Source organism: Lampetra fluviatilis, chromosome 35, assembly GCF_964198595.1.
Source record: "Lampetra fluviatilis chromosome 35, kcLamFluv1.1, whole genome shotgun sequence".
Classification (NCBI taxonomy): domain Eukaryota; kingdom Metazoa; phylum Chordata; class Hyperoartia; order Petromyzontiformes; family Petromyzontidae; genus Lampetra; species Lampetra fluviatilis.
The window spans coordinates 6098517-6121575 of record NC_136309.1 but is presented as its reverse complement, the minus strand read 5'-3'; the positions used below and the strand labels follow the sequence as shown (position 1 = coordinate 6121575).

At 56.3% G+C, this 23059-nt stretch overlaps 1 protein-coding gene across 5 annotated transcripts; it reads right to left on the bottom strand.

Moving 5' to 3' along the window:
* Window positions 1-242: 242 nt before the first annotated feature.
* SLC38A10 (solute carrier family 38 member 10) lies at window positions 243-22006 on the bottom strand. 5 transcript variants are annotated; one of them, XM_078872825.1, is made up of 16 exons: window positions 21868-22006; window positions 20770-20859; window positions 17523-17640; window positions 16984-17029; window positions 16322-16415; window positions 15481-15624; window positions 13033-13160; window positions 9516-9618; window positions 9033-9215; window positions 6345-6456; window positions 5866-5972; window positions 5471-5648; window positions 4989-5168; window positions 4631-4717; window positions 2835-3692; window positions 243-2101 (listed from the first exon to the last, which is right to left on the bottom strand). In XM_078872825.1, the coding sequence occupies exons 2-16, from the start codon at window positions 20857-20859 to the stop codon at window positions 1257-1259; spliced, it is 3273 nt and encodes a 1090-aa protein (XP_078728951.1). In that variant the 5' UTR covers window positions 21868-22006; the 3' UTR covers window positions 243-1256. The 5 variants fall into 5 exon arrangements, with proteins under 5 accessions (XP_078728951.1, XP_078728950.1, XP_078728952.1 ...); XM_078872824.1 differs by lacking the exon at window positions 21868-22006 and adding an exon at window positions 21180-21311; XM_078872826.1 differs by lacking the exons at window positions 13033-13160; window positions 21868-22006 and adding an exon at window positions 14143-14267 and having other exon boundaries at window positions 20770-21311.
* Window positions 22007-23059: the final 1053 nt, after the last annotated feature.

Below are 23059 nucleotides of genomic sequence, written 5' to 3'. Positions count from 1 at the left end.
GTCCTGGTGACGTGTTTTTTTTTTAATGGGCGTATGGATAGCAACATTCACAGCTAAATCTGAACTCATCTCCTGTTATACGTGAATGGAAAAAAGCTTGAACCATCTCTTCCACTCAAACGGACCAGCAGAGACCAGATCAGAATTGAGGGGAGTAAATTCCACTTGTGTAGCCCCCTCTCTCTTTTCACCTTAAAACACGCCTCCTGTACACCTCGCAAACAGCGTCCGTCACACGTCAAACAATCGGAATGATTTTATTCTCAGCACCGCAAAACGCTGAGTTAAGTGACAAACAACATTTAACACCGCGGGTTTTATTGTGCAGTCATTGGTGAACGGGGTGACACCACCAACTCGCTACGCTCAAGAACCCGGTTTAATCACGGGCGCCTGACACCCAGATGGGAACCCGGGATCACCTCGGCCTGTCCCACCCTGCACGAACCCTACGAGCCACCAGGATACCCACCCATGAAACCCACATTTTAATTATTGATATTCTGCCATCTACCTTGTGTGGCAACGTCAGGCAGAAGGCCGATGCATATTTGGTCCAAATCCTGTTTCCAATCAAGGTGATAACTTACCCGATCGCTCTAACACTGGGGACAAATTGGCTTGTGGTTATGGTTGCAGTGCTGCGGTTCTGCCTCCAACACGAGCCCAGGACGTCGCTCACGCTGCAGATGAAGTCGGGCCCAACAAGAAGCCTCTGTCCCAGCTTTGTGGTGTGAGTTAAGGAAGCGCCGAGACCCAGCGATGGCCTATGACAGCGCTGCAGCCCACCTGTGCCCTTTTTCCACGAGCAAAACTGAGCAAGGCCGCCGCAGGGGCCTCACAGGACACTCGAATTTGGCTCGGGGGCCCAGCAGGGCCAGGGGTGAGAACGATGATGTCGTCGGCGAGTAAAACTCAAACACAAAGTCCTCACACGTCGTCTACACGCGTCTCCAGTGGCTCACTGTGTGTGATTGCGATGGCACGGCTCGGTTGCGCAGTGGGAAAGAAGCAAGAGGCTCGACATTCGCCCGAGCAGCGAAGGGCAAGAGAACGGCTTCTCACGGCCGATGACCACAAGGTGCTTCCACGGATTTCTAACGGACGGCAGGTTCCGTGTAAGAGCGCAAACGGGGGAGGTGTCATCGGTCACGCGCGGAAGTCCGACCTCGCACAAAGCGTCCCCCACCGCCGCGGCCGGCACGACGTTACGAACGCAAACGGCGCCGACAGGGGCGGCGCGCACCCCGAGGCCTCTACCCCCCGTCGGCCTCCGCGGCCTGCTTCAGTTTCCGCACGACGCTGCCGAGCGGCGCAACCTGGACGCGGGCCGGGCTCTCGTGCCCGTGGAGGAGCGTGTCAGGTCCCAGGGCTGGAACCAAGGCCCCCACCTCCAGTCTCCCCAACACGGTCTCCTGACTGCGTCTCCGGGGAGCCGTCGCCGCCGTCGCCGCCGCCAAACTTGCGACGATTTCAGACTCCCTCCTCCTCCGCTTGCGACGCAGATCGGGGCTGTCCAGCTTATCCTCCTCTTTATTCTCCTCCTCCTCCTCCACAGCAGCAGCACCCTCTGCTGGCGGCCCCGGCGCGTCCGCCACCACCGCATGCTCAACCTCCACCACCGCATGCTCAACCTCGCTGCCCTTGCCGGTGTCCGCATTCCCCTCCTCCTCTCTCCGCGCCGCCGGTGGCTCGGCGAGTTTAGCAGGAGGAGCGTCGTGCTCTGGGTGGCGATCATTTGCGTGCCCGTCGTGATTGCGATGATCAATCACCACTGCCGCCGCCGCCGCTGGCTCCTCTTTTCTCTTCGCGACCTCCGCCCCTCTTCCCTCCCCTTCGACATCCGCATCCCTCGCGACCTGCACGTTGACCTCCACCTCGTGCGACGCCTTCCCCGGCTCAGCGGGAGCGCGGTGGAGCTGTTTGTCGGCTGGGGCAGCAGGCGCCGGATTCTCTTCCTTGCGCACTTTGACCATGGCCTCCTCTGCCGGCTCAGCAGCTCCATCTCTATTCTCGACATCCTGCGCAGGATTCACGCCAGCATCCACTTCTCCTCCAGGTTTGTCGTTGGTATCTTTACTGCCATCAGCATTCTCCGGAGCTGTGAAATGTAAGAGAGGAAACCTGACCACGATGACACGGCATGTGTGTTTTCACTCACACAGACACAAACACACGTACATAAACATACACCCACACAATACATACAAAAACACCAACACATATATACAAAGGCACGCACGCAGCCACAACCACACAGATACAAATACACACGCAGACACACACAGAAACATCCTACCCACACACGCGCACACAGCAGGGGCCAGACAAATGGCAATACCAATACCCGCCATTCGCCACTAAGTGACAGTGACGTCACCATGGCGCCTGTGCCAGGCTATGTGCATTTTAAGGCCACGTGAAATGTCGAACGCCCAATGGCAGGTCACGGGACAGACCCAGGTGCCATGGGCTGCCTGACTGAGATGACTGGCTGCTACACCACCTGTGCCCTCTTCTGTGCCAACTAGTTGTGCTTTAGCCCCCCCCCCGGCGCTCCGCTCGTTCTTGTGAGCGCCGCTCCTTTGCCATCCGTTGTTGCTGGAGGGCGACTCCCTCCAACTGCCCAGGAGCAGCGTCCTTCACGAGCCTCCTCCATAGAGGCCGAACCTAACACCGCTGGTACCAGTTGTCGTCAAGTCCACTCAGCTCCACATAAGTCCAGGTTGGAAAGACCAAATTAAGCTCGTGCTAGAGGGACCAGACCCACACACAGGCACACAACGTCAAACGCACACAGACATGCACGCGAGGCCGCGTTAGTGCCCACACACCAGGCTGGCTGTGATGCCGCACAGCGTTATCGAGCTTCTCCTGCCCGTGCATCTCCTTGTGCTGCTCCTGGATCACGGCCAGCAGCCGCTCCTGCTGGTCCAGCAGCCGCTTCTGCTGCTCCTGCTGCTGCTTGATCACCTCGAGCAGGAGCTTCTGGTCCAGCTTGCCATCCTCGCCCTCGCCCTGTCCGGCGCCCACATCGGCGCCGGCGGCCGGCTGTCCCTGCGGCTTCTCCTGCGGCTTCTCCTGCGGCTTCTCCTCCTCGCCATGAGCCGCTGCCTCCACCGGCTGGGCGTTATTGTCGTGCTCGGCCGGCGGCCGCCGGTGCTGGTCGCCGGGCTCCACGGCAGCTCCTGCTGGTGCAGCGTCATCTGCTGCTACCTCGGCGGCATTCGGTTCATTCGCGTGGATGTGCCGCGGGGGGGGGGCGGCAGCGTCATCGGCGCCGCCTCCGGCCTCGGCCCGCGCTCTCACGTGAACCTCTCTCTCCACTAAGTCGCGTTCCTTCTTCTTGGGCTCTGCCGGCTCCTTCGGCTTGTTCTCATCCTCCAACGCCGCCTGACCTCGGACCTCGGCCTTGGCCAGGCCTCCGGCTACGCCTCCTCCATCGCGGTGTGGGGGCACCAGCGCTTTCTCCTTCTCTTCCTGCACGAGCTCGCGAAGGTCCTGCACGTCAGCCTGGTGCCGCCCGGCCACCACCTCCTCCATCTCCATGGCCGGCCCCTCCACGTTTTGGGCGTGGTCGTCACCCTCGCGTTGCCCCCCGCCGTGCCCCCCGCCATGCCTCCCCCCACCAACCGGCCCAGGCTTATCATCGGGAATCATCTCCTCGTGCTCCTCGCTCTCCTTTATTTTTTCTACATTGAGAAACAGAGAGAGGTGGAGATCAGGACCGGTTAAAAACAACATGTCACGAAGGTGGTCAGGTGGCTCGGAGGTCAGAACTCTGAGCCAGCTCCACTTCGATTTTGGGTTCGAATCTGGGTTCATCAGCCCGTGACCAAACCGGCATGACAAGCGTGGCGGCGTTGTTTGTTGCATGTGGATCGGTCTTGACCTGACACCCGACTGCTTCCTCCACGCTGAGACGGCGATGGTGCATTCAGTTCCGTGTACGCTGTAAACCACTGGACCTATTCCAAAAGAAACCCCCATATTTCATGAAACCATGATTACCTGATAAATGGCGCGATATTTTTTTCAATCCCAGAGCCGGAATTTAGCCAAATTACGTGGCAAACCAAATTTACCGTGAGGGTTTTTTTTTGCGGTGACAGGGCCGAGACCATCAACTCGCTGTGGTTGGGGATGACAACCCATATTGGAACACACGAGTCCAGCGGCGCCAGCTCAGCGGCCCTGCGCTCGTAAGCCACGTGACAATTTCATTTGTTTGGCCGCGTCGGGCGGTGGAGGGTCCTTTCGACAGAAATGTGGCCGGATAGTTGCGTCGTGGACCAAATAATGAGCTATGCACGTCACCAGCCATTGCAATGCCTCGCTGCCAATTAATCAACCAGGAAATGTTGGGGGCATGCTGCATAATCTAAATGATGGCGTTGTCTTCTGGAAAAAATGTTTTAATCTCGTTGTTCAGGAAAATCAAAATAAATAATTTTGGTACACGCACAAATTTCACGAAATTAACAAATTACTGTTCATCTTGTGAAAGACAATTCTCCCCGATGTAATGCAGCGCGTACGACTAAAGTGCGAGTTGCCACTCACTGCTCAACCCCACCCCGCACCCAGCCCCAGCTCAATCCCGTGACACCATGACCCTGTGACCTCTGACCTGGTGCCCCCGGCCGGTCCAGCGGCACACCATCACGCGGCACGGGCGGCTCGTGACGATGCTCGTCCTGCAGCGCCTGCTGACCTCCTGGCGGCACAACAACCACGCACAGGAAACGGGATCTGTTTGGCATTGTCCATCATCACAACAAAGACAAAGATCCCCCGTACAGCCTTTTCAGGCTGGTAGGGCAAGTGCTTTTATAGCGGGCACCGATGAAGGCCAACTATTAAGGCCAACATGACCTTCATAGGTAACCAGCATCACAACAATATCACCCACCATCATACCAACATCACATCAGCACCCACCATCAAAGTGCTCAAAACGACAACAGCATCACAGCAGAGTCGCTCACCATCGTCCGGCCTCAGCAGCTGTCCTTGCTCGTCCTCAATCTTGTCCTCCAACTCCGCTTTGGGAACCTCGATCTGGGGGGGCTCCGCCGCCCCCTCCTCCATGGAGTCGAGTTTGAGCCGCCCCCCTGCAGCCGCTATGGCCCCCATCGCATCGTTCACCGCTGGGAGCACGTCAGGTGCTTAGGGGGGCAGGGGGCGCGGGGGGTGGGGGAGGAGAACGGGGGGGGGGGGCACGTCAGCGCAACTGGGCGGTGACGCGGCGGCCCAGCTGGAGTGCGCTCGCCGCGTTTTGCGGAAACTTGCAGTTCGAATCCAAACGGCCGCCCTGGTTATTGCCGTCGCTCGTGTTGACCATCAAGTACCACGCGTCGGCTGCTTCGGGTGCACGTTAAAGATACCATGACGTCATTTCGTGACCCCATTACGAACAAACGGAGGGATGGACGACGGAGCTGACGTCGCACTCGTTGGAGAGAGTTACCTGCGCGAATGTCGGCACCGCGGTTCGCGTCGCGGAGCTCAGGCGCCAGCGCCACATCGAGGTCCAGCATCCCGGTCCGGGCCGGCGTTGGGGCTGGCACGAGCTTCTCCGGCGATGCCGGGGACAGGGTGCTGATAGTGCTCACCACCAGCACCACCAGCCCCACCCATAGCACCAGCTGCACACACGCACACACACGTGCCAAGTCAGAGTTTGACTCTTTACCAAGTACCTGGTGCGGTGTGTAAACATCCTCGCTGGGAGATGGCCACAAAGGCGTAGTGCTCGCCAGGCCACCCCCTCTCGTGTGTGCCGTGCCAGCCTTCATAGGTGCTACTCGCTAACGACACAGCCTGTGCGGGCTCCACGGGGGTTCTGCGTCTGTGTGTGCGTGCCTGTGCGATGAAGCCGTCCTTGTGGAGCCGGCGGTAGATGAGCGCCGGGCAGATGAAGCAGATGAGGCTGCCCATGGTGGCTCCGGTCAGTCCCAGAATCGTCTCAACTGCCAGGAAACCACCACCCCGCACACGACAACCGCACAGTCACCGCACACTGCCACGTCGTCACCACACCGCACAGTCACCGCACAGTCACCGCACACTGCCACGTCGTCACCACACGCCGCCACACCGCACAGTCACCGCACGCCATCACCAACGTCACCACGCACCAGACCACCAACGCGCACGACCGCCACCGCTCCACACCGTCACCGGGCACCTTCACGCGCCGCCCTCCCCCGCACCACCCGCCTAGGCTAGTGGGTATAGCACTGCATGGACCCTGAACCGTGCCCGGAGCGCTGGGAAGCAGAGATGGAGAGGGGATTAGTCGAGGGGGTGGTGGAGGGGGGGGGGAGGTGGTTGGCACTCACCGTTGGGCACGAACACGCTGACCAGCATGGTGGAGAACACAATGAGTGCCGTCACCACCTTGAACCGCAGCGGCGGCATGAAGCCCGTCGCCGTGAACGTGCCGTCCTTTTGCTGCGGGGACACGCGTTGGGGGGGGGGGGGTCGTGGGAGGGAAGGGAGAGGGGGGTTTGATGTCATTAGAACCGGTGACAGAATTGTGACCTTTCACAGCTGTCCCCCCCGTCACTGTGTTTCCGCGCGACTTCCCGAGTTAAAATAGAAACCAAATTACAGCGAAAGGATTCTATAGAGTGGGAGTGCTCCGTGTCAGGTGGGACACACACGAACATACACACACACGCACAAATACGTACACACAAGTACAAAGACAAACAAAGATCCCCCCGTATAGCCTTAAAAGACTGTTGGGGCAAGTGTTGTTAGGGAGCACCTATGAAGGCCCACTGCACACGAGGGGGTGGATGGCCAACATTACGCCCGACCGCCTTTGTTTGCCGAGTGGCAAAGTTCACACGTGGCACCAGGTACGAATTTGAGGTTGAGTCGACCTAGGGTAGGCCCAACACCGCTTCAGATAATCGTCAGTGGTGTTGGCCGTGAGCGGGAATTGAACTCTGGATCGCTGGGTTCGTAGCGCAGCGCACTAACCGCTGCACTACCGCTCCCCACACACATGTACACACACACACATGTACACACACACACACGAAGTCTCTATCTGCACTTGAGAAAAGTCTCAGCCAACTCTGAGTGACACCCAGCCCTGAGTGACACCCAGCCCTAATTGACACCCAGCCCTGAGTGACACCCAGCCCTTAGTGACACCCAGCCCTGAGTGACACCCAGCCCTTAGTGACACCCAGCCCTGATTGACACCCAGCCCTGAGTGACACCCAGCCCTGAGTGACACCCAACCCTGAGTGACACCCAGCCCTTAGTGACACCCAGCCCTGAGTGACACCCAGCCCTGAGTGACACCCAGCCCTTAGTGACACCCAGCCCTGAGTGATACCCAGCCCTGAGTGACACCCAGCCCTGATTGACACCCAGCCCTGAGTGACACCCAGCCCTGAGTGACACCCAGCCCTAATTGACACCCAACCCTGATTGACACCCAGCCCTGAGTGACACCCAGCCCTGAGTGACACCCAGCCCTGAGTGACACCCAGCCCTGAGTGACACCCAACCCTGAGTGACACCCAGCCCTGAGTGACACCCAGCCCTAATTGACACCCAGCCCTGAGTGACACCCAGCCCTGATTGACACCCAGCCGAGTGACACCCAGCCCTGAGTGACACCCAGCCCTGAGTGACACCCAGCCCTGAGTGACACCCAGCCCTGAGTGACACCCAGCCCTTAGTGACACCCAGCCCTGTGTGACACCCAGCCCTAATTGACACCCAGCCCTGAGTGACACCCAGCCCTTAGTGACACCCAGCCCTGAGTGACACCCAGCCCTGTGTGATACCCAGCCCTAATTGACACCCAGCCCTGAGTGACACCCAGCCCTGAGTGACACCCAGCCCTGAGTGTCACCCAGCCCTGAGTGACACCCAGCCCTGAGTGGCACCCAGCCCTGAGTGACACCCAGCCCTGAGTGACCCGCAGCCCTGAGTGACACCCAGCCCTGAGTGACACCCAGCCCTGAGTGACACCCAGCCCTGATTGACACCCAACCCTGAGTGACAACCAGCCCTGAGTGACACCCAGCCCTGATTGACACCCAGCCCTGAGTGACACCCAGCCCTGAGTGACACCCAGCCCTGAGTGACACCCAGCCCTGAGTGACACCCAGCCCTGATTGACACCCAACCCTGAGTGACACCCAGCCCTGAGTGACACCCAGCCCTGAGTGACACCCAGCCCTGAGTGACACCCAGCCCTGAGTGACACCCAGCCCTGAGTGACACCCAACCCTGAGTGACACCCAGCCCTGAGTGACACCCAGCCCTGATTGACACCCAACCCTGAGTGACACCCAGCCCTGAGTCACACCCAGCCCTGAGTGACACCCAGCCCTAATTGACACCCAACCCTAATTGACACCCAACCCTGAGTGACACCCAGCCCTGAGTGACACCCAGCCCTGAGTGACACCCAGCCCTGAGTGACACCCAGCCCTGAGTGACACCCAGCCCTGATTGACACCCAACCCTGAGTGGCACCCAGCCCTGAGTAACACCCAGCCCTGAGTGGCACCCAGCCCTGAGTGGCACCCAGCCCTGAGTAACACCCAGCCCTGAGTGGCACCCAGCCCTGAGTGACACCCAGCCCTGATTGACACCCAACCCTGAGTGACACCCAGCCCTGAGTGGCACCCAGCCCTGAGTAACACCCAGCCCTGAGTGACACCCAGCCCTGAGTGACACCCAGCCCTGAGTGACACCCAGCCCTGATTGACACCCAACCCTGAGTGACACCCAGCCCTGAGTGGCACCCAGCCCTGAGTGACACCCAGCCCTGAGTGACCCGCAGCCCTGAGTGACACCCAGCCCTGAGTGACACCCAGCCCTGATTGACACCCAACCCTGAGTGACAACCAGCCCTGAGTGACACCCAGCCCTGATTGACACCCAGCCCTGAGTGACACCCAGCCCTTAGCGAGATCCACCCAGCCCTGAGACGCAACCAGCCAGCCCCGCGCGTGCCACCCGGCCGAGGCAGGGTGGCACCCGGGCACACCCACCTGCGTCTCGAAGAGCAGGGTGTTGAGCGCCTGGCGGCAGGGCAGGATCATCATGGGGAAGGAGACGGCCACGGAGAGGACGAAGCCCATGCGGATCGCCTCCGTTACCACGTTCGACGGGAAGTTCATCAGGACATTCCCGGCGATCTCGTCCGTGAAGCTCGCATAGCCAAAAAACCCGACCTGGAGCCGCCGGCAGCGAGGGAGAGGGCAGGGGGGGGTGGAGGTTGTGGAAGGTGTTTTGTTTATAAACAGAGTTGTGGAGAACAGGCCCAAAGCCCCGTGATGCAGATTAGGGAGCGATTACAACTTTGAGTTACGGACCCAGCATCGGTATACCGAGTGGCCAACTTGCCCAGTGACATGTTTGACAACTTTAGAAGGTCCGTATTTATTTCATTTGTTAAACTATTAAACGTGGAAGGTGGAACGTGTTACCGTGAGCGAGTGCAAGAGTGCAATCGAGTGAGCGTGTCCACTCACGGCAATGTAGAACGTGTAAACGATCTTGAGCGCACGGCTGAATATGGAGCTCATGTGCTTGACGGACGGCTCGTCCAGCGAGTCATATGTCGGCAGCACCTGCCTGTGGCCGGCGGGGGGGGAGGTCAGAGGTCACGGCGCGGGCGGCACGACGATGGCGCAATTGGAAGAGCTTAAAAAAACGCGCGCCGCCGCCGACGACGATCTCAGCCTGCATCTGTTTCCAACGCCACTCGCTCTCCCGAGCCACACGACGGAGCCCCAACGCCGCCGTAGATGGGGAGGGAGCGACGGAGGGAGGGAGCGATGGGCAGAAGCAGAACAACGAGGAGAAGCGGCTAACAAGTGCTTCTGCGTCGTGCGCAAAGCAGGGAATGCTGGGAGTGATGGTGTTAGTGTGGTGGGGGGGGTTGTGGATTCATGGTGAGAGGGAGGGGGGGGGGCATAATTTTCACGATGTTCGCACACTGGCGGGTAGCGCTGGTTATTACTACGTCACTCTCGTTAATTGACAATTCACTCCCTGTCGACGTTTGTTTGGCGTTTTGCAAAATGTAATCTTGCAACTGTGCGAGTGGCTTCATTTCACCATCTCAAGTGTCCAATTGGACCTCTCTCAGTGGGCAGTGCATCACTTCGTGTGTTGGCGAGCGACTCGCGGAAGACAAAGATCACAGAGCTGCTTCGGAGATCCACTCAAGCGACCTCTGATCCACACGTGCCCACTGTGGCAGTGATAATTGCGCATCATAGAAATGCAATCTATTATTTTTCTTAGAGCTGGAAATTGGTCAAATAAAATGTCAAAGACGCCCGAAATTGAACGAGATGTTTAGTTTGTGATTCGTTCGTCACCAGGGTAAGAACGCCACATCATGAGAACCCGGTTTAATCGCGAGCAGCGGCTGAACCCGGATTTGAACCCAGGTTCCCATTGGTGCTGGCTCAACGCTCCAGACCTCTTTTGTAAAAGCACCATAATGGGAAAAACACGTCCACTTAATATTCTGTTGAAAAAGTGTATTTAGGATGCTGTGAATGAGTTCAAAGTAGAAACTACACTAGAGGTCACGGATTTCATACAATCACAGAAGTCACAGCTCAGCATCTCCGACCCCCCGAGCCACCACGCTCACCACGTGAAGAGCGTCGGGAAAATTTACCTCGGGGACCCGGCCACAGCCCCTCCCCTCCAGCGCCATCGCTCACGCAAGCACGGGCGCGGCCTCGCCACGACCAACAGTGCACACTGTGGTGACCGTCTAGGCCACCGGGCCTCATCGGTACACGACGAGGGGTCTCGGCGTGTACCGCGGGCCAAGGGAGGTTTCATACTCTTAGTTCTTTCGGTAAAGTCACGTAGGTAAAAAATGAAATTAAAATTAATAAAAACAATAAAATCACGACGTTTCGGAGGCAACACAAGCTTCTGTCTTCAGGTGAAACTGTCACAGCAAAAAATCTGTATCAATTGCTTGTGTTGCCTCCGAAACGTCGTGATTTTATTGTTTTTATTAATTTTAATTTCATTTTTTACCTACGTGACTTTACCGAAAGAACTAAGAGTATGAATCCTTGCAGTCACGAAAGCTTCAAATCTAGAATCAAGGGAGGTTTCTCCCTCCCGTGGCCTTGTGCTCCGGCGCCGCGAAGACGGCGCAGGCGAGGCAAGGAGGGACGGGGGCTCGCGAGCGCCAAGCACGTAACGACGACCCGCCGGCATGAGCAGAGAGCACGGTGTGGTTAAACTACCGATTCTGCACGTCTCGTTTGCATCGTGTGCTCCGACTCGCTCATCGGCGTTAAGTTTAACTGTAAGTTGCATTTAACTTGCGTAAATTGGATGTTATCGAATCTCATGCCAACGACTTCATTGGATTCCGCTGACTTCGACGTGTGACGAGCACATCAGTTGCGTCCAACTCGCACGATCGTATCGGATCGATTCTCGCTTACACGACGCGATGCGCGGCATCACCGCAAGCACAGCAATGGACTGTAAATTGGTGATTTGACGCGTCGTTGCATGCCGACCAAGCGCGGCGAGCGTGACCCCACCGCAGGGGTCAAGTCACGCTCAGCCATTCCCAGAATGCACCAGCAAAGCTGTTAGAAGGGCAGACATCTCCAGAAGCTCCCACGACGCACACCAAAGGCCGGGGATTTTGCAGCAGCGCCAGCGGTGGCGGTGGCAGCAAGCGTGGCGGTGGAGGGAGGCCAAGGCAACCTCACAAGAAACGACAAACGGAGGGACTGAGAGCTCCCCAAGAGAGGTGCCCCGCCTGGCCACGGTGCTGCCAGGCAGAGCCGGCAGCACGCGGATCATGGCACTGACAGCACCGGCCAGCTGGGAGACAGGGAACGGTGATGCCCATTGCGAGCGCCGTGGAAGGGAGTGTGGGAGGGAGTGGTCGGGGTGAGGGGGGGGAACACCCGGCAGAGGCGACGGGCACAATGGGTGCCGTCGCCGGCGCAAATCGCGTGCCAACTCGGCGGCTAAATCTGCACGAGCCGGCGCCACTGGCGATGACGCAAGAGTTTTCAGTTTGCGACATCGATTCACAGACGCGGCTGTGCGGCTGTGCGGCTCACAGACGCCGACACAAGCAGGGCAGGGCGGACACCGTAACTTGTCCTGCTCGGCGATCTCTCGTCATGGAAAGGTTTTGCACATGGTCGTTATCGACCTTTTACTGCAACATTCACTTGATCCTTGAGTGCACCGGATGGCCCAGGTCTCCCATGGAAAGTAGCCAATCAGTCTAAGTGGGCTCTGGTTATAAATCAAGGAGCCACGAAAACAAATGATAATTAAATTAGTCAGAACGATCTGCAGCCTACATGAGCACTGAGGCATGTGATGCTCATCTCCACTCCACAAACCTGAGCCAGTGTTGGAAATTCCACTTTCCTATGGCAGGGGCGAGTCTATCCTTAGGACGACCGCGACGTACATCCCCGCCAAGCTGCCTCCATGTTCTCGATCGAGGAGGAACGACGGGCTGAGTCAACCCGCAAGCCGGATGTAGAACTCGCAACCTCCCGACTGCGGGACGCTCACTTGACCACTGATCAGCCACGGGGCCGGGGATGGACTTAAGAGGCTAACTGGGCGCTCGTTGCCCTGCGCGCTCGCTACCATCACTACACGCCGTAATGTTCACAGTGAAGCGAGCCGACCCCCAGATACACAGGACAGGAGCCTCGGCGGGAGACACAAAGGTCCCCCACCACATAGCCTACTACACAGGCTGTTGGGGAAAGTGCAGTTAAGGAGCACCTTCCACACGAAAGCACATGGACAACAGCATGGCACTGTATGCACAGGCAGGCAGACGCACAGACGCACAACAACCATAACAACATAAACAACAACAACAAGACAGACACCATGGTGAGGGTTAAGGCCTGGGCAAGGGCCCAACAGGGTCACGTGACGGACCCAGACGCCGGTAGCGATTGGTGGCTGGGGTGGAGGCATGGAGGCGAGGACTGGGCGACGGATGCGCGTACTCACGACTGACATCCGAAGGCCATGCTGAAGATGGAGAAGCTGTGGAAAAGGCCCGTGCCCCAGTGCGAGAGGACCAGCTTGCACCTCCACTGCTCGGTTAGAATCTCATGGGAGAAGCACAGGCAGGCCATCTGTTTGGCGAAGGCAAACACGCCCTGAGTTTGGCTCGACTCGACTCGCTTGCGCCACCAAAGTAAATAAATAAATAGCCTGCTGCCCGGAGCCTTTCCCAGCATCACGGGGACGAGGAGGAAGGAGAGGGCACTGGCTCGGGAGTACAGGAGGGGAGGGGGCGGGCGATGACCGAAGGAACGCGCCGGTGGGGTTTGGAAACGGATGCTGGCGCTGCTCGCTGCGCTGGGACGGCTGCGCTCACGGATAACCCCGGCGCCAGCGACATCGACGGAGTACACTCGACGCACCCGGGATTGTTCAATTGACCCGCCACGTCTCAAGCCAGAGAACAGTACACTTTCTCACTCTTGAGTTCCCATTATATTTCCAATGGTGCCGTCGGCCCATTCAGAGAGGGGTGTTCTACCCCATGGAAGCAGATATCATAGAACTGCTTTTGAAGTCGCTTCCATACTGGCGACCGAAAGCAGCCGAAAACTCAAACTCAGGATCTCAGCAGGTGGCCCTGCGTGTCTCTGACCTCCGAGCCACGCGTCCGCCTCTCGTCACCGTGGTTTGTAAATCGCGCGACGAGGCGGTTCGTGAGCCTAGCCGTTCCAGCCGCAGCCTCGCGTCATTAGCCCAAGCCGCGCCCCTGATCCACGCTGGCCTTCTCGCGCGCGAGAGAGAGAGAGAGAGAGAGAAGACGGCAGGGCCTTACCGCCCAACCGCCGCTCACGCAGCCACATGTCGGCACAAGCAACGCCGCGGCCCGCGGTTTAATCGGCGAGGAGCGGACACCCGTAGGACGCCCTGCGCCACTCGGCGACGTCAGAACTACTCGCGCCATCGCCAATCATTGTTAGGATTGTCCGGTACATTTTCTGGCCAGGAGAGCGGCGGTGAAATGGCCGAGATTTGGCTCTCTGCTCCCGCCGATCAAAGTGGGGGCGGCGGCGTGCCTCGGCCGACGCCGTACAAACGGGCCCGGCTACTTACGGGTGGCACAGGAAGGTTGTGCCAAAGAGCGCCAGGCAGCGGAAGGTCCCGGCCGGGCGCCAATAGTGCACTCGTCTCATCCATCCGCCCGCAAAGAGGCCGTAACGCAGGGATGTGAGAGCTATCTAAGGCAACGCAAAGCACGCCAGAGGGGTTTTCTCGCACGGCACACACGAACGAACACACGCGCACAAGCACGAACACACGCGCACAAGCACGAACACATTTGCACGTACACACGCGCACGTACACAAGCACGAACACACGCGCACGTACGCAAGCACGAACACACGCGCACGTACGCAAGCACGAACACACGTGCACATACGCAAGCACGAACACAGGCGCACGCACACAAGCACGAACACACACAAGCAGGAACACACACACGAACACGTATGCTTGGACACACGCACGCGCGCACAGACACACACATGGGCACGCCTGCACAAGCGCACACGCTCACACGCACAGAAATGCCTGCACACACGCTCGCACGCACATGTACGCACACGCTTGCTGGAGCTGTGGAAGCCATGACAGGACCACGGAGGCCATGGTCTGTGCAGCGTTAGTAATGGCAGAAGAAGTGAGTGGGTGAGGCAGCACCACAGAGGTTCACACACACACAGTAACCTGGCCACAAATCTCAACAGTATTTCTTATACAACACAACAGCAATGTGGATTTACATCACCCTGTCTAAACGTGACTGGATATCAAGAAGCTGGACAGGAACAGCCATATTTATTTTTATAAAGGCAGTTGTAGGTCTCTATGCAAGTCTGTGGGTTCCTGTGTGGGTATACGAGTCTCTATGAGAGTCCAATGGCCTCTGTCTAAGTCAATACAATGTAATGTGAATGTAAAGAATGTCTAAATGGGAACGTTTATTTTGGAGCAGGGGGGGGCAGTTCGCTAACCTAACCTTAAGCTTTCACCAACACTACAGTTGACATTCATAACAAGTATTCTTTGGGTCTTTCGATAAAGCCACAGACAGAAAAAAATACAAATAAAAAATTCATAAAAAGCACAACGCAATTTGGATCCGCACAGCCAAACGAGAACGACTTAGCGGAGACGGAGCGACAAGATTTAGCTCATGTCCAGTTGCTGGACAGATTGTTGTGTCACGTAATGGAACCTTTCCTAAACCCAGCCAGAAATCGGCTCGTGCGCAGGAGCTAGCCGGATTGTTGCGCCGCGTGACTGCGAGAGGTAGCGCTGGCTAGAGGGAGAGGGTCCCTCATCTGGCAGTGGATGGAATGCGGTGCGCGCTGGCGACGGTCGATATCGGCGTGCGAGCTGCGAGGCGCCGGCGACTGCGGTACTGACCACAAGCACGAAGAAGGCATAGAAGAGTAGCGCCATGGCGCTGAGCGCCTGCAGCGAGGCCATGAGGTTGCGCTGGAGGCTGATGGGCAGCACGATGAGCGAGGCCACGGCCAGCAAGAGGAGCGCGCGGAACCCAAACGAAACCTCCACCACGACAACAACAACAAACAACTCTCACTCATCTTAGCAATCACTTACACCTCCCCCACGATCATAACTATTAAAAAACAACACTCCAACTCATCGCACCTACGATTAGCACGGTTGGCTACACACGGTGAGAAAGAAGTTCAACAGACATACATCTCACGAATTAACGAGACCTCCACCTCAGCAACAACGAACCACACTCACACACTCACTCTCGTCTAACCAATTAACAGGCACAACAATCAACACACTCACTTATGAGTAATTAGCAATACTTCCTCCATAGAAACAACAACAAACAACTACTCACTCTCATCTCACTAATTAATCTGACTTCTCGTCAAGAAACATAAACCCATTACACAAACTCCGGTCATCGTCGCAGTGGCTTTTGGCTATCCATCGAACAAAGAAGGTCACTGCAGAAGCCGTCTGGAACGCTCTTCCTTCCGATATAAGGATGCCACTGGAGCTATGCACTTTTAAACCATCTAGATTGAAAACTAATTTCTTGAGAACTGCTGTTAAGTTTAGTTTGTTGTCCTTCCCCCGCACCTCCGATTAGCACTGTTGGCTACGTACGGTGCGAAATAAGTTCAACATACACACATATAATCAAAGGATGACTACAAATAACGAAGGACCCCCTCCTCTGCTAGGGGCCGTCTGTGTGTTGGTGCGCTGTGCTCACGGTGACCCCGAGGAGGCGTCCGAAGAAGCTGGATCCGAGGTCGGCGATGACGACGTAGAAGGCGATGCACGTGCCCAGCATGAGGCCGATCATGCTGCCCGCGAAAGGTGCACCGTGGGTGCAGCACAACGGCACGGAGGAGCGTTAGGGACGACGCTGCAGGATCGCGCGCCGATTCTAAGAGAGCCGATACTTTGCATTTCGTTTGTTTTGCCTTGTTTAACACCGTCCTCGTCTCATTTGTATTGTTTGTCTTGATTGTCATGCCTCATTCTTTCCGTTAGCCTTAATGTCACATGGTCAGTGATATCTAAGCCATCCCTGGGCACCCGCCCTTACTAACCTGCCCTAACCAGCATGGTGAAGTATGCTCGAATAACCCTCATGATCAACACAGAATGGGGAAGCCTTCCTCCTCAAGTGGCTTAACAAAGGGCTGTACATTATTTATTTATCATTAAATATGAGCGAATACAATATTCTCTCACTAACGAAGATAAATTAAACAAACCAGGTAGAAAAATAAGAAACTATTCAAACAACAGGAAAAGGAATCGATTATTGAGATGGATTTGCAACTCCGGGGAGTGGTCTGTGAGTAGTTAAAGATAATGAATGAACGAGCAAGTCACACTTAACACTGCTGGCCGTTCAGTTCTCACCTGGCCTCAACAAGCAGCTTCCCCGGATGCCCATATGCCTGGTAGGCTGAGATACACGCACACACATGCGCATGTCAAAACACATTTTACTCTACATTTCAAACGTACACAAATGGAAACTATCATGATAATCCAACTTCTTTCGCACCGTAAGTAGCCAACCGTAACGGTCATGCGCTCCCAGAAGGCCGTGTGTCTGATGGGATGTGTGAAAAAAACATTAGATTTTTTTTAATCTGGTGGGCTAAAGAAGTGAATTATTTTGTCCTTTGAAAACGTGACACATTTTTTACTGTTTGGCCGTGTCGGGTGGTGGAGGGTTACGACACATTTATAAATAACGCGATCTGGTCACGAAAGCCTACGTGTTAATCTGGAGGGTTCCATTGGAAGTTCTGCGCAAAGTAACGTCATCGTTATCGCTCTGATTAACGGCGCGGCTCTTGTTAAAGATAACAACTCTTTTCATGCCCGCGGGTGGCGCGGTGGGGCGGGTGGCGCGGTGGGGCGTGCGGCGCAGAGGGATGAGCGCTGGGTACCCAGGCCGACGTAGGTGCGGCGCTTGGTGGCGAAGGCCGTCTTGACGAGCATCATGCAGGTCTGGTGCGTCATCCATGCGCAGAAGAGGAGCAGCGCCGTGCCCAGCACCACACCACACTGCGCACATACAAAGTCAAAGATCCCCCCCCGTGCTGATGTTTACACACTGCACCGGGTAATCATTTGAGGCCGAGTCGGCTCAGATAATCGTCACTTGTGTTGGTCGTGAGTAGGAATCGAAATCAGGTTGCCAGGTTCGTAGCACAGTACGCGCTAGACACTGCACTGCCGCTCCCAACGCACGATCCCCGGAGTAGCTTAATTAGATTGTTTAGGAAAATTCTGTTCACGAGCACCTCTAAAGGCTGGCACCATGGAGAAAGGGTGGGTGTTGTCAGGAGATATATTTCAGTCACAGTCTGTGTCTAGTCGACATCTTGTGCAGTTGTATTCGAGTCATAGATTGTGGGTTTCATTCGGTCATTCTCTCGAAACTGTAGCAACCCTGGGCAGCCATCTAACTGCATTCAGGCATCTCCATGCACGGATGCATGCATGGAGCTGTCACGCACAGGTGCTGGGAGATGCTGCAGGTGACGTGAGGCTGTTATTGTCGGGCAGTGAGACGGGACACAGCTGTGAGTGGGCAATGACCTCTACAAGCCAGTGAACACGTGGGGTGGGCGGCCCCATCCAAACCCATCAAGTGGAACCCGAGACACGTCTGATATGTCTCTGAAGTGAAACATGAGACACATGGAACATGAGACACAGGGACACGTGGAACAAGAGACAATGGACACGTGGACATGAGACAATGGACACGTGGAACAAGAGACAATGGACACGTGGAACATGAAACACAGAGACACGTGGAACATGAGTTCAAGTTAATGTATTAGGTATAGCCCTGTGAGCCATTCGGCTCTTGAATCGGGTGCAACTGCAACAAACAAAAAACATGAACAAGAAAACATTTTAAAGTGACTAAGTGCAAACAGAAAATCCAAGAAAAGACAGCAAAATATTGCAGAAAAAGCACCGTACACCAACACTGTGTGCAAAAATCCCAGTGGGATGAGACACAGGGACACGTGGTACATGAGACACAGGGACACGTTGGACAAGAGACACGTGGTACATGAGACACAGGGACACGTGGTACATGAGACACAGGGACACGTGGTACATGAGACACAGGGACACGTGGTACATGAAACACAGAGACACGTGGTACAAGAGATACAGGGACACGTGGTACATGAGACACAGGGACACGTGGTACAAGAGACACAGGGACACGTGAGACATGAAACACAGAGACACGTGGTACATGAAACACAGAGACACGTGGTACAAGAGATACAGGGACACGTGGTACATGAGACACAGGGACACGTGGTACATGAGACACAGGGACACGTGGTACATGAGACACAGGGACACGTGGTACATGAAACACAGAGACACGTGGTACAAGAGATACAGGGACACGTGGTACATGAGACACAGGGACACGTGGTACAAGAGACACAGGGACACGTGGGACATGAAACACAGAGACACGTGGTACATGAAACACAGAGACACGTGGTACATGAAACACAGAGACACGTGGTACAAGAGATACAGGGACACGTGGTACATGAGACACAGGGACACGTGGTACAAGAGACACAGGGACACGTGGGACATGAAACACAGAGACACGTGGTACATGAAACACAGAGACACGTGGGACATGAAACACAGAGACACGTGGTACATGAAACACAGAGACACGTGGTACAAGAGATACAGGGACACGTGGTACATGAGACACAGGGACACGTGGTACATGAGACACAGGGACACGTGGAACATGAGACACAGGGACACGTGGAAAAAAAGACAATGGACGCGTGGAACATGAAACACAGAGACACGTGGAACATGAAACACAGGGACACGTGGAACATGAGTTCAAGTTCAAGTTAATTTATTAGGTATAGCCCTGTGAGCCATTCGGCTCTTGAATTGGGTGCAACCGCAACAAACAAAAAACATGAACAAGAAAACATCTTAAAGTGACTAAGTGCAAACAGAAAATCCAAGAAAAGACAGCAAAATATTGCAGAAAAAGCACCGTACACCAACGCTGTGTGCAAACATCCCAGTGGGATGAGACACAGGGACACGTGGTACATGAGACACAGGGACACGTGGGACAAGAGACATGTGGTACATGAGACACAGAGACACGTAGTACATGAGACACAGAGACACGTAGTACATGAGACACAGAGACACGTGGTAGATGAGACACAAGCACACGTGGGACAAGAGACACAGGGACACGTGGTACATGAGACACAGAGACACGTGTTCCAGTAGAATATTAGACAGACACGTGGAACTATTAAAAAGTAACTATTTTATTTTACCAGGTAAGACCCACTGAGCTACATAGCGACCTGGCCACAGATAACAACTCAACAAAGTGGCTTATCACGCGGACAATTATATCAGTCGCATATAAAACTCAAAACGCGCGTTTCTAAATGTTTAAAGAAACCCGGAGGACCCGGAGAAAAATCCACGCGACCACGGGGGGGGGGAGAGAGAGACATGCAAAAACTCCAAATATTACAGGCGTGAGATCACGGTGGGCATCGAACACACGATCTCCTTGCATAGCAGGTGAGGTTAAATTTCGATTTAAAGCTTTCGTGACTGCAGGGATTCATCTTCTTGGTTCTTTCGGTAAAGTAACGTAGAAGGGAAGTAATAAAATAATACAACATAATAAAATAATTCTCACGACGTTTCGGCCACAACGCAAGCAGCCGGCCTCAGTTGAAGAACAGGTCTGTCGGGGAGACAGACGCTGTCTCCCCGACAGACCTGGTCTTCACCTGAGGACGAAACGTCGTGAGAATTATTTTATTATGTTTTATTTTTATTATTGTATTACTTCCCTTCTAACGTGACTTTACCGAAAGAACCAAGAAGACAGGCGAGGTGAGTTAAGATCTCGCCACCGTGGAACATGAGACAGAGAGGATGAACGAGAGAGAACACGAGTCACAGGTGTGACACGCGTCAAAGTAGAACACGCATTGGAACCCTCGTCGAGAGGGTGTCCAGACTTGACGCAGAACCACGCGAATCGTTGCCTCGATGGGACCCCCCTCTTCTCCTGACCACCCGTGAACTCGTAGAGCAGCACAGTCCCCCCTGCTGCCCACCACACGAAGCCCCCCTCACCTCCTTGAAGCAGTAGGGCATCGTCAGCACGCTCACGCCGACGATGCTGTTCACGATGTTTATCGTCAGCCCCCAGCTCGTCACGGCCATCTTCGCACGGAACGAGGGAGGTGGATGGTGGAAGAGACCCCGAGGGGATGCCGAGGGGATGATAGAAACGAGACACGGGGGGTGCACACACAGAGAGAGACGCGCCTCGAGTCCCCGAGACCGGACACCCCCCGACCACCTCCCCGGGGTCTTGCCTAGTCGCCCCGCCGGGGAACGCGCGCGATCGGCCCGCGGCGATTAGTAGGCCGCAACGGAAGTCAGCAGCAGCAGCGGCGTCGGGGGGGGGGGGCTCTCTTGTCGAATACCAAAAAAAACTATCGAAATAAAGTTTATATTATATCTTGTTAACAATAACACACTGTGGGGTGGTGGGAGATGTTGATGCTGGGCAGTGCCACGCCACAAGGTGCAGAGAGGGCGGCTGGGCTGTGGAAGGGCGCGGGAAGCGGGAAGCCGCGGACGTGGCAGTGGGGACCGCCCCCCTCGGAGTCCCCGAGATCCCCTCAATCTCACCCACAAGCCCCCCTGTCCCCCCCGTCCCCCCACCCCCCCTGTCCCCCCACCCCCCCAAGCCCCCCCTGTTTCCCCACCCCCCCCTGTCCCCCCACCCCCCCAAGCCCCCCTGTCCCCCCCATCCCCCCACCCCCCCTGTCCCCCCACCCCCCCAAGCCCCCCCTGTTTCCCCACCCCCCCTGTCCCCCCACCCCCCCAAGCCCCCCTGTCCCCCCCGTCCCCACACCCCCCCTGTCCCCCCACCCCCCCAAGCCCCCCCTGTTTCCCCACCCCCCCAAGCCCCCCTGTCCCCCCCGTCCCCCCACCCCCCCTGTCCCCCCACCCCCCCTGTCCCCCCACCCCCCCAAGCCCCCCTGTCCCCCCACCCCCCCTGTCCTTCCACCCCCCCAAGCCCCCCTGTCCCCCCACCCCCCCAAACCTCCCTGTCCCCCCACCCCCCCAAACCTCCCTGTCCCCCCACCCCCCTGTCCCCCTAAACTCACCCCCCATGTCCCCCACCCCCCTACCCCCCCTGTCCCCCCAAACTCTCTCCACCTTCGCTTCAGACTGTGCCCGGCTGGCTCGCCACGTGCCGTGGTCTCTGCACCCAATTCCAGGTGTCTCCCTCTGAATCCCTCGGTCCGAGTCACCGATCCCCAGGTCCCCGTCAGCTTTCAAGACTCCTTGTCGCCGGTCCCCAGCAATCCCACGTGTCCCTCAAGAGACCCCCCCCCCTCCCAGATCGTGGAAGACCCCCCTAGTGACGAGGGGGATGATTTTGTTGGGGAGCGTGAATGGGGGTCGTCATTTAGGGGTGCTGCACCATCACCAAGAGCAAAGATCCCTCCCGGATAGCCGGAAGCAGATTGTTGAGGAAAGTGCTGTTAGCGAGCACCTGTGAAGGCCGACACTGTGGCACAAGGGGGTTGGGTGGCCAGCACCACGCCCGACCGCCTTTGTCTCCCCAGTGGCGATGTTTACGCACCGCACCATGCACTCGTTTGAGGCTGAGTCGACCTAGGGGCTCTAATAATCGTCACTGTGGTGTCGGTGGTCGTGAGTTGGAATCGAACTCGGGTCGCTCAACCAAACCCCTCTCCACAAGACCTCGCGACCACCACCATCATCATATTCTTGGTTCTTTCGGTAAAGTCACGTAGAAGGGAAGTAATAAAATAATAAAAATAAAACATAATAAAATAATTATTATTTTTAATAAAAAAATATATTTATATTTTTTAAAAGGGGGGAAATATATTTATATATTTTTTTTTGTTATTTCCCTTCTACGTGACTTTACCGAAAGAACCAATAATATGAATCCCTGCAGTCACGAAAGCTTTAAATCAAAATTTACACCACCACCATCATCTTTCAACATCAACACCATCACCGTCGTGACGTCACCGTCGCCATCGTCACCATGCCCCGCCCCTCCGACGTCATCGAGACGCTGAGTAACACAGCGGCCATGTTACGTGGGGGGGGGGAGGTCTCGGTGTGGACCCCGTCGCCTCCATATGACGGCCGCCCCACGGGGTCCCCTTTGCCGGCCACGTGTGGCTGGGGTGAGGGGGCTCTGGAAACGGCACACAGACAGCCAGCAGCGGGATTGCAGCAGTAACCCCAGGTGAGGTCAGGTCAAGGGGGTGAGGTGAGGACGGCGGTGAGGTCGGGAAAGGGCAAGGGGTGAGGACAGGACAGGGAGTCGGGTGAGGGGTTGAGGTGAGGGGGTGAAGTGAGGACG

Excerpts from the sequence above, each read along its gene's own strand:
- SLC38A10 (XM_078872825.1), bottom strand. The coding sequence starts at position 20,859 with ATGGCCGTGACGAGCTGGGGGCTGACGATAAACATCGTGAACAGCATC. Across the intron at positions 13,161-15,480 it reads ATGCCTTCTTCGTGCTTGTG|ATGGCCTGCCTGTGCTTCTC; the intron begins GTCAGTACCGCA and ends TTCGCCAAACAG. Across the intron at positions 5,169-5,470 it reads CGGTGCCGACATTCGCGCAG|CACCTGACGTGCTCCCAGCG; the intron begins GTAACTCTCTCC and ends TGCCCCCCTAAG.